General features: G+C 34.9%; 1 protein-coding gene across 1 annotated transcript in view; it reads left to right on the top strand.

Moving 5' to 3' along the window:
• Window positions 1-12204, top strand: part of ATM (ATM serine/threonine kinase) — a 64371-nt gene that overhangs the window by 7780 nt on the left and 44387 nt on the right. The window contains exons 9-16 of the mRNA XM_070942862.1: window positions 72-443; window positions 1032-1226; window positions 2821-2916; window positions 3916-4135; window positions 4488-4613; window positions 7787-7912; window positions 8875-8964; window positions 10108-10276. Coding sequence (XP_070798963.1) covers window positions 72-443; window positions 1032-1226; window positions 2821-2916; window positions 3916-4135; window positions 4488-4613; window positions 7787-7912; window positions 8875-8964; window positions 10108-10276 — 1394 coding nt within the window. The remainder of the gene's footprint in view (window positions 1-71; window positions 444-1031; window positions 1227-2820; window positions 2917-3915; window positions 4136-4487; window positions 4614-7786; window positions 7913-8874; window positions 8965-10107; window positions 10277-12204) is intronic.

Raw genomic sequence — 12204 nt, 5'->3', positions numbered from 1 at the left:
AGTTTGGTTTATTTCTGAAACGTGTCTATTATTAATGTCCTCTTAATAATCTTTGGTGTTTTGTTTTCAAGGCTGCAGATTACCACCAGATTAGTATCCAAGTACCCAAGGAGTCTTCCTGACAATGAGTTGACTAATTTACTTAATATACTTTGCCAATTATTACTAGAGCAACGTCGAGGAGAACGGACCCCTTATGTATTAAGATGTCTTAAAGAGGTTGCTCGGTGTCAAAGCCAAAAAGTAGACCTCAATATCACACAGAAGTTTGAACTGCAGCGAACATGGTCCAAAATTTGGTCTCTGGTAGATCGAAGTCTAAACCTTCGACAAACTGAAATGGAAAGCTTTGAATTGCTTGGAGTTCTATTTCAAAGAAATTTAATAACAATGGACAGGGAAATTTGGAGGATATTTGCAGGTTCTGTATGCAAGCCATCAAGGTAAAATGAAACTTTTTGATACTCTTATTAATTGTATGTTAATTGTAAAGGAGTAATCTACCATAAGCAACTCATGTCCTCCAGAGGTTTCAACTCTTTTTATTCTGGCCAATGATGAAACATTATGACAGATGTAATTCAAAACGTGTAACATTATTAAATGGTCTGCCCTTGCACTACAAGCACTAGAAATTTAATTAAAATTTCTAAATTTTATATTTAGTAAATTGTTTTCAATCATTAGTTCTGTTTAGCATAAGTAGTGGTACAAATGGAGGAGAGTGATTTTAGCATTATTGTAACTTCTACCAGACATCTTAGAATAATAAGCATGTGCTCATATGGTGTTCTGAATAATTTGGGTATCTAACCATTCTTTATTTATTTATCAAATATATTTTTAGATTTTACAAACCCATTTAAAATTCTAGTTAACATTCCAATTCTGATTGGTGAAATCTTGATTAAACTTGATGTGGTTTTGGCCATGGGGAGAAAAATATTGGAGCCTGAATTCACACACTGGGACGTTATATGAATATTAGAGCTGCAAATCAAGTGTTTGTACTTATTGTTATTATTTGTTAGTTTTGCTGTACAGTGTTTAGCATCAGCAATGACAGCTTTGGAAATACCAGAAACTTTAAAAACTGGATCGTTTCAGAATGATTGGGAAGGAAATGCAACTTATACACTAAAAGAACGAGTTGTGAAATGGCTTCTCTTCTGCAATGTGGAAGAAGTTATGGAAGACAGCATGGAACTCCCTCCAGTTTTGTGCAGGTATGTCCAGGAAATCAAGGAACCTAAAAAGAATTAGTTGTTCATTGGACAAAATCAAAGTTCTCTATGTTTTTAATTTCACTTTGGTAAGTGAGTTTAGAGCATTACTTTGCTGAAATTTCATAATGAGTTAGAATTTAAATCACTTTGCCTTAAAATGTTCTTAGTTTTAACAACTTGTAACAAATAATTGGTTTGAAGTCGAGTTTAAGTAATAAATCTACATTACAATGAGAACTTTTAGCAGAGCAAACATATCTCACAACAGTTTGCTTTCATATGTTATTATGTAGTTGAATGGTATGTAAATACATAGTGTTTTATGAAGATTATATAATATTTTCCACTTGTAACAAAATATCCAAACATATATTGAGGAAAACTTCCATAAGTGCAAAAGACAGGTCCCAGGATTTAGATTTCTTTTTTAGCTCTTGTCCACCCTGCCCTAACCAGGAAAGAGTTGGCACCTTCCACCTCCTCCCATTGTTTTTCTTTTACTTTTTCCATTCTAATTTCATTTGGTTTAGTATTTTGTAAACTTTTAGCAATTTGTATCCTTTTTCTTCTGTGTAACTGAAAAGCACATTGTATTATATCATAGTCTACACAGATAAAAGGATATAATGTATTTCAAGTCTAAGAGGCTGACAATAGTCTGTTGAAATGGTCACTAGGACATTTATTACTCGTACAAAAAAAGTTCAAGTATGCTTTCTTTAGAAACCTGAAGCCCACATTTGTTGAGTGTAACCCTTTCCTGATTATCCAGCAAAAAAGAAAGGATATTTTTTAACTCATTATAACCTTAATAGCATTTCATACCTAGATATATATTTGGTCACAGATTAGAATTGAGGAGAATGTTTCAGTCCAAGACCTAATGGAACTAAATCTTGCCTCTTTGTCCTTATTCAGTTATTTTCAGCTTGTGATGGACATCACTTCTTCAGGATTTTTTTCCCAATAATTGCTTCCTTGAGTTCTTGTAAGCTCCTGCTTGTGTCACCTGTCATTTAGCCCCCTTGTCTTCTTTTGGCCTCTGATGAATTTTTCCAAGTATCATTGACCTCTTGAATTTGTCTTGTCTTCATATAATGCAGCGGTCCCCAACTTTTGCAGCTTGGCAGCCTGGCTGGGAGGGAAGGGGAACTGGGCCATGTGAAGAGTGGGCTGACACGCACATACAGCTCCACTAGTGGAGCAAGTGGAGCTGCACATGCATGCATGCACCCTGGTTCCGAATAGTGGGCCACAGCTCGGAGGTTGGGGACCCCTAATATAATATATCAAAAATATATTAACTTCACAGTTAGTGCTTTCAGTGGAAAGTTTAAACTCTGTTCCTTCCAATACCAGATGGATTGTTCTATAAAAGATTATTCTATGGAAGATTTTGCTGGGGATGATGTTGGAAGTAATAGGTGAGATGGGCAACAAAAAAGTCAAACAAACAAATACTTCGTACAAATATTTGATGCACAGTGTAAAATTAGATCTTTATAGGCATCTTCTATTGAATCTATTAACACTGCAGCATTCAAACATGAAATAATTCTGTTTTTGTTTGTTTGTTATTTTTTTTTTTTTTCAGTGACTTTCCTAACCTAGAATTACAGAAAATCCTTGTAAGTCTGACTATGAAAAGTTGTAGAGCAGCAATGGCATTTTTCAACAATGCACCAGAATGGTATGTTTTTAAAAAATTAATGAAGGCATTTTCCTATCTGTGGGTTGGACATGCCTGTTTTAGACACTACCTCACACCGGTTGTCTGCTATTTAGCTTGTCTCTGTTCTAGATACATTGCTCTAAAATAGGATTTTTAAATATGTGTCATACATACCATCGGGATCAACATTTTGAACCATAAAAGCTATTTTAGATGTAAAATTAAAAGCCAGCAAGCCCCATTATGGCTGAACATGATTTTTCAGCTTAGTTTCTTTGTCTTCTGGGCTGTTACTATTGTCTGGCCCTATACTTTTGCCTTAGTCACCTTCTTTGCATATACTTTGCATTCCTTTTGATACAAAGTTCAGGCAGTCCTTGATTTACGACCACAATTAAACCCAAATTTTCCATTGCCAAGCAAGACAGTTGTTAAGTGAATTTTCCCCCATTTTATGACCTTTCTTGCCACATTTGTGAAGTGAATCACTGCAGTTGTTAAGTTAATAACGTGGTTGGTAAGTAAATCTGGCTTCGCCATTGACTTTGCTTGTCAAAGGATCACAAAAGGTGTTCACATGACCTCAGGACACTGCAACTGGCATAAATACATGCCAGTTGCTAAGGGTCTGAATTTTGATCATGTGACCATGGAGTTACTGAAACATAAGTGTGACAAATGGTTATAAGTCACTTTTTTCAGTGCTGTTGTAAGTTCAAACTATGACTAAGTGAATGGTTGTAAGTCATGGTCTACCCGAACCTCCACAAACATAGTTTAAAATAAATTATTGAACATTGATGTTAACGATGGTTCTGGTTTAATAACTGAGTCATCCATTTTCTAACCAGTTTGGGCCCGAATAGGTATATTGAGCAGTGAACTCTGCACAAATTTCATGTACCAATCTCTGAAATCAAGGGACTTCTGCCTTTCTGTGTGGAAGGGTAGTTTAACCATTATTGGATTATTAACAAGTGATAAATAAATGAAAATACAAAATTTTATTCTATTAAGCATGGAACATAACCAAGAGAAAGAAGAAACCAGTTTTTCAAAAAATGAAGCTTTTTACCTGCAGACAACCTTCAACGAAACCAATATTTTTACAAATATGGCAGATGTCTCAGAAAACAAACCTAGTTCCTGCCTTGTTGTCAATCAAAAGCTTGAAGAAACCTTAAAACACAATCTTATGATGATGTCAGACCAGCTACTTAGCAATGTTTCTCCTGAGGTAAGCCAGAAAGGAAACTGTGTTCTTTGTTCATTGTGAGGGTTTATCAAAGTCACTTGATTTGTTCCCTGTATACTTATGAGTAGATTTAGGTGTTGGTAAAATTAATAAAATAGATTATGGGTAGACTGTTTTTAGGCCAGGATTACATGTGGCAATTTGAGAGCAAATCCACTTACAATTTCATCTCAAATCAAAAAGTTCATGGACAAACCAGTCTCACCATAGGGGTCTGATTTGTCCACAAATGTAGATGTCCGTGACCAGTTGGAAAATACTAGTTTACCAAAAATCCAAATTAAGTTCCAAGTGAATTGAGCATGTTTTTTTTGTGGGTTTGTTTATTTTTCAGACTATATCTGTGGAAAAGCTGATGCGTTGTACCAGTATCCTGACTGGTGTTCTTGGCTGCTATTGTTACGCTGGCATTCTTACAGAAGAAGAAGCATTTAAATTGGATTTTTTTCAGAAAGCTAAGGTAGAACTTTTTGACTCAAGTAATTGTTCCTAGTAGATATGAAGAAGCATTCATATGAAGATTGATCTTTGTGATACAATTTCAAGAATTACATGAAGATGTCTATAGTGTATGAGCTACTTCAGATATCATCCTCTTTTCGATTCATTTTCTACCTTCATCTTGGATAGTTTTTCTTCTTAGTCCTTTATAGACTTCTCTTTATATGCTTCTTTTAAACCTCCAGATGGAGTAATGGTAGGGAAAGAAGACGACAAGTTTGCTCTAGGAAGCAAAGAATTTGCAAATTAGATCAAGGAATTCTGTGACCTTTGGAGAAGCATTAAGAGAGTGCCTGTGTTTTTATTATTGGCAGACCTTGCTTAACAATGGTAATTGGGAGTGGAATTTCCATTGCTAAGCAATGCAGTCAAAAGTGCAATGTCACATGACTATATTGCTTAGTGACAATTATCCTGGGAGTCCCCATTGTCATTATTAAGTGAGAATCATGAGTTGTTAAGTGAGAACCTCCGTGCAATATCCTGCCAACTTCCAAAGCAGTGGGGAAGCCAGCAGGAAGTTGTGAGTCCCAGGAGGTTTGCCAGCAGTCTGGTAAGTAGGAAAGTAGCCACTGCCAGATGCATGGGTGGTCAATATGGCAGAACTGGGGGTGACTGCTGCCAGGTCTGGGAAACTTAACCAGTGCAACTTGTCGACTTCCCTGCATTGACTACTTGTGGGACGCCAGCAAGGTTGCAAAACGCATTTGCATGACCATGGGATGCTGCAATTATGAGCCAAGTTGCCAAGTACCCAAGTGAACATGGGGGTTTGGGGATAGTCAGAACTTTGAGGACCAGTTGTAAGTACCATTCATTCATTCATTCATTTGTTCATTCCCATTATAACTTCAAACAGTCATTGAATGAGTAGTTGTTAACTGAGGACTGGCTGTATTGCTTTGCAAAGTATTTGGTAATGGTGACCAAGCAAAAATCCACTTAACTCCTTAATAGCTACAGTAGTAAAACAATTTTATTTATGTTGTAACAAAATTACTCTAGAATGCATGTTGTTGCATGTGTACACTTACAAAAATTATTCAAGAATATTTACTGCAAAATATAAACATGAATAAAATGCCCATATGAAATACAGTCCCCAGAGTCTTGAGAGCTAAATTGTCTCCAGTTGTCCATGAATGAAATTTCATCCTCTTATAAAAGTTCTAACCACTTATCTGAAAGTGTTATGAAGAGATGGCGTGAAGAAGAGGAAATTAGATTTTAAATACCTTAAAAGAAAGTGTGATTGGGTAAACCAGATCTTCCCATGTATTCTCAGTACCTGAAATCTTAACTCCTAATCAAAATCATACTGCGAAATTAATATATCCAGAACTCTAGGAATGTAGATGCATTGAGTAATTATGCAAAAATCTAGTTCTCTTGAGAAGACTCTTAACGTTGGAAAAGGAAAAAGAGGAAGACCAGTTACAAGGTAGATAGATTCAATTACAGTGGTGAGGATCATCATGGAGAAAAGCCATCTACATGATTGCTGAAGAGTTGACATTGACTTGATGGCACATAATCAATTAAATTAGCAGTGAATAAAAACCTGATACTTGCACTGCTTTTGCAAAGTGTTCAATCTGTTATTTATTTATTTATTTATTTATTTATTTATTTATTTATTTATTTATTTATTTATTTATTTATTTATTTATTTATTTATTTGGTTCGATTTATATGCTGCCCTTTTCCGGAGACTCAGGGAGGCTTACAGTGCGTTAAGCAATAGCCTTCATACTTTTGAATATACCTGCTTAGTAGGGCTTTCGCCCCCCCCCAACCAAGCGGTGTTCTTTTTTATACAAAGTCATCTTATTGCCCCCACAAACCGGGTCCTCATTTTACCTACCTCGAAAGGATGGAAGGCTGAGTCAACCTTGAGCCTGGTGAGATTTGAACTTGCAGTAATTGCAGGCAGCTGGTGTTACTTAACAGTGCTTTAGTCTGCTGCGCCACCAAGGCTCTTATAATATTTAAGAGCCAGTATTTTAAGAGGTAAAATATAAATTAATTCAACTTACTGTTCTTAAAAAGCCTCTTGAGTACAAATTGAAAGTGCAGTGTCTTTACTGAGACATTGTAGTTTAGCCTTGTGATTTCACATGCGAAGAATTGACACATGAGTAAAGCCTACCTGAAAAAAGCTAAGAAATTTTTAATATTGGATACATTTCACTTGTTTCTTTGTTCTTCCCTTGACAGATCCACTTCACATTTATGGACCTTTATCTGTAACTCAAAGCTTCTGGAGAAAATTATTATTCTGTCTAAGCCTTTGATAATGAGAAGGTTAAAATTAAATCTTGTTTAACATTATTTCTGGGCTTCAACTTCACATATATATGTGGAAAAAAGTTGTCTACAATTTTTATACTTGTCCTGAAGCATCAGTTCTCATTAGTTACATAGGTAGTGATGATGCTTGGTTGCATTTTCCCAGTTGGATGTGGAGATTCAGTTTTTGGATCTAATGAATATGGCCTAAGCGAATACATTTTTGGCTTGCATACATTTTATCCTTGTAGTCTTTAACTTTTAATTTTGACAGATAATAATTGGACTCAGCACACAGATGTAAATTATAATACTGCCTAAGTAGATAGACCAACATTTGAGTTCATTATCAAAATATTATTCACTAATTGTAGATAAATGCAGTTTGAAGGTTGGTCCTTTTCAATCTCTTTTTAGGGATTCTTTTGAGAAATTAAGATATCTTGAGCAATTACAAAATATGCCACATCTTAATGCAGTTAATTTATTAATAGTTGTAGTTGGTCAGTGGTGGGTTGCTACCGGTTTGCATTAGATCGGGCGAACCGGTAGTGGTGGCGGCGGGAGGCTCCGCCCACCTGCCCTCCAGCGCGTGCACAAATGAATCAGCAACAGGATTTGGGAACCATCCCTGTAGTTGGTTCTATTTAGCAGGTTTAAACTTAGTGATGGACACAGTGAATAAGGGTAATATACAGTATATCCATATATGTATGTGTATGTATGTATGTATGTACATACTCATATATATATATATATATATATACTGTATATATGAGATGAAACCTCTTAAATAATTTCATTTTATTTCTATAAAAATAATTTCATTTTATTCCTTTACAGTTATGTTTTAATTATGTGGAGGAAAGCATTTCTCAGTCTAAAAACAAGCTAAATGAAGATTCTAGGATTGTTTCATTGAGGAATTTAATATTGCAGTGCACAAGTTGCTTATGCAACTGTACCCAGGTGAGAAATTTGTTGGTTGTAGGGCAATCTGAGTGTGAGCAAAGTTGAAATGTCTGTATTTATGCCTATTACTAACATACTGTATGTGGGTCACTTATTTAGAAGACCAATTTGTTCATTTTTATTATACATGAATGTCGATATATACATATACACTCCCAGTTATTTTGCAGAGAATTATGGAGGTATTGTTTTATATAATATTGAAACTGCTTTATTTTAGTATGTGCAATGAGATTTTTGCAAGTTGTTCTTTCAATTACTGATTGTATAAGATCTAAAATCGCTAGGGATATTTTTATTTCTTGTGAGGCTGAGTCAGTCAGATTGACTTCAATGAAATTTAGGCAGTACTGCTTTGAAGAAAGAAGTTTGATTCTGAAACTCATCCTTGCTTTTCAAATCACAGTTTATTTCAAATTTTATCATACAGCTTGAACATTTCTTTTTAATAATATTTAGTCTTTCATTTAGTGTAATTTTACTTGGGTTGTTTGCATTTTACCTAAGCTGTTTGCTGCTCATTAAAAGCAATTTAATCAAGTTCCCAATCTTAAGTATTGTCAGCATAGTATTGACCTTGTGGGGTTGAATTGCAAGATGCATGGGGAACTGATTACAGGTTATTGCAGATTATTTTCAGTGCAAAAAGCCAAATACTTCATTATATTTTACAATTATTGTTTCTTCTGCTTTTATTTGCTTGTGTATTTAAATTTAGTGGCTGCCCAACTCCAGTAGATGCAGAGCTATATACAAAACTAAAGATAAAAACTGCTAAAAGCATTAAATCAAAAAGACAACCCAGGCTATAATAAATACATAACAAACACAACAAAACAGGGGCCACTGTACAAATAATAAATATAAACCCTAGACCAAAGCCAGATTTACAAAGCTTTCTGGAAGTCTAGGAGAGATGGCGATATTTATCTCTTATTCTTCTTACTCTGTTTCAACAGAATAGTCCCAAAAAGAGTTTGTCTACTATGTTCTTGCATTTGTTAACATCCAAGTTGATGAATGATCTTGCAAGTATCTGCAAACTTCTGGTGAGTAGATATGATGTGATATTTGTTTCCTTCCCAGAGACTGTATATGCAATGCAACACAGCTTTTATTGTTCTGAACATGTTATTTCTGAGGTGAAGAACTCATTCTAATCAGTGTTCTGAATTCACACTGTGATTCCTTTGTTTTCCTTAAACAAATGGAAAATACTAATTTTTCTCTGTCCTTTTCCACATCTTTCTCTTTATACTTATATCACTCAATTTCAAGACTTATACACCGTTATCAGTGGCAGGGAGCAGAAGTACTTCATTGCTATAATTAATCTCTTTCAGTTAGATAAGCATCATGTGAGCAAGCACAGATTTTAAAGTTCATTCTACTTGAGAGAACAGTACTTAATGCAGAAGAGTAAGTGTTGTGGACAATTTGAATTATAAATATCCAGTGTCTATATTCCTCTTAGGAGCTGTACAACTGTGTTTTTCCTCTACTTCCACTCTTTGCTTCTCAAAATAAAAAAAAATTAACTTACCTCTGGCAAGTGGTGGATTAGCTAAGTACAGTTAGTCTTGCCTACCACTATTTTCTCAATTACAGTAATACTGCCAAGTAAATAATCGAGTAATTGATTACAAGGTGCGTAGCACATTAATAATTTAAATCCTTGTAAATAGCTTATTCTAGTTTTATATAAAGCACAATGAAAAATTTCACTAATTTTCATATAATTATTAAACTGTAGTTATATTGGTTTTATTGGCTTTAGGTATTAAAAGCAGGAAAACTGAATAGAGATTAGTTCCTGTGTAAATTTCCCAGCCAAGTGAAGTCAACATGAAAAACTTAGCTCTATTACTTTGCTTAAATTGCTTAAATTATAATAGTAATTACTGAATTCTAAAATGACTTTCTTAGCGAACACCCCATTTTATGGAAACCTTATTATACAAAGTAGCCAACCAACATTCAAACATTAAGGAACATGTGGAAGTGAAGCTTCTATACCGAAGCAATATTTTAGCAAATGGATAGATGTTGTCTAATTTTTATCTAGAGGTATTTGTAGGGAGGGGGTAAATGGATGTTATTAATAAAACTATATTTATATAAATTTATTACATATTTATTATAATGTATTGCTTTCATTATAAGAGATGGTATGAATAAATATCTTCTATTAGATGTTTTTTACTGGAAAGTCAAGTGAAACCAGAGAAATGGATTTAATGGAAGATTTTCCTGAAGAAAGTAGATTGGAAGAGGGAAACCAGACAGTCATTGATCTATTTGATGATGAGTGTGGTGAAGTTGGTGAAGTGAATGAAGTTGGAGACTTGCATACCTTGACAGGTATATTCAATCTGTTTGATGTATATTTTTGTGTAATTGAATGCTTTTAGGAAAAAATGTGTTTGGGAAGTGAGGAATATTTAGGTACTTGAAGCAACTTCAAAAAATACACCAGAAATTACTGTGATACAATGATTTGTATGAGAATTTATAAAATAAAGGCTTTTGTGATGCCATATAGCATGGGTGTCAAACTCGCTGCATCACGTTGCCATCACATGATGTTCCGTGATGTTTTTCCCATTTGCGGAGCTTGGGTGGACGTAGAATGCATCCGCCCTGTGGGGCGCCAGTTTGGCACCCCTGCCATATAGCATTCACAAGATTGACAGCTTCATCTTGGACCATGTTACTCCCTTAAGGACCAAAGAGGAAGCAATAATTGGTCCTTAAGGGAGTAACATGGTCCAAGAAGATGATTTTCTGTTTGGTGATTGAGTTGCTGGTCCTAATTGTGATTACTATGCAAAGAATACCTATACTTGCGATGATTGTCTCTTTCAGAACTCAGTTTTGTGTGCTCTTTATCAACTGACACTTCTTTACAAGAGTTTACTTCTAAACAAGAGCAGATGTTCACCATTTTGGAATCTGTTTAGAGTCTTCTATTTTTTTTCTGTTGGAGATTCTCAAGATGTTTTTTGTGATATGAGCAACCCTATAACTTCTCATACATTGAATTCAGTGGTGGGTTGCTAACCGGTTTGCCCCAGATTGGGCAAACTGGTAGTGGTGGCGGGGGGAGGCTCCGCATGCACAGAAGCATCGCGAATGAGTGCACGCCCACAAGTAAACCGGTAATGATGGGTTTTGAAACCCACCCAATTGAATTATACAATAGGGAATAATAAAAATTTTCCTTAGTGGCAGTGAGAACTATCAAGTATCTATATCAAGGTAAGCATCTACATTTAGTGTATAGACACAGAATTGTAATTAGAATGTGTAGACCACTCCTCCGTAAAGGGAAAAAAATGTCGCAAAACATCATGTGACAGCAATGTAACACTGTGAATTTGACAACTGTGGTCTAAACCAAAGACTTGTACTGTCATCCAATGGTTGAAGACCTTGTATATTTCATCCCATGTGTTGTTTTGGAGATGCTTAGAAAAATTGCCATATGCCATAAAATTGCCAATCGCGCCTGGCCAAGATGTTCCCAAATACGTCTCCAATGTGCTGGAAATGTAAATCACAGAAAGGGACATATTATCATCTCTGGTGGTCATGCCGAAGGGCAAAACAATACTGGCAACAAATTAAAATAATGATTGAAGAAATCACAAAACAAAAACTGGAAATGAGGCCAGAAATCTTTTTATTGGGAATAATCACAGCACAATATACCAAAGAAATAAAATATCTGATCATCCATATCCTCACAGCAGCACGTATACTCTTTGCCCAACATTGGAAATCTGAACAGTTACCCACAGAGGACAAAATAATAGCTAAAATTACAGAATGTGCAGAATTGGATAAGCTCACAAAAGAAATACAAGAGAAAGACGATACTGATTACTATTTAGTATGGCAAAGATGGTACAGCTGGCTGGAGGCAAAAATAGGAATATAAAGATAATTTTCGACTATTCAATAGAAATGCATAGAAGTAAACAAGGAGTCAATTATATATATACATATATAACCATGTAAATATGTGAATGTAGATATAGATACAAATAGAAATATGAAAATAACCCACCGTTGTAGTAACTTCTAAGAGTCAGTCATTGGACTGAATTGATGTTTGTCATGTTTTGTATGTTATTTTAATGTATTTATGTTGGTTTGTTTTTTTATTATTAATAAAAAAAATTGCCATATGACAGGTTTTGAAAAGACTGAGGTGATGAGTTTGTTGTTCAGTAAAAAAAAAGCCTTAAAGCAGAGCAATGTTGCCTATCTAAATAAACAAAGTATAA

The sequence above is a fragment of the Pituophis catenifer genome, unplaced genomic scaffold, assembly GCF_029215685.1.
Source record: "Pituophis catenifer annectens isolate HBS135680 unplaced genomic scaffold, rPitCat1.0.hap2 SCAF_4, whole genome shotgun sequence".
NCBI lineage: Eukaryota > Metazoa > Chordata > Lepidosauria > Squamata > Colubridae > Pituophis > Pituophis catenifer.
The sequence above is the reverse complement of the archived record's forward strand: the minus strand, read 5'-3'. Positions and strand labels throughout refer to the sequence as shown.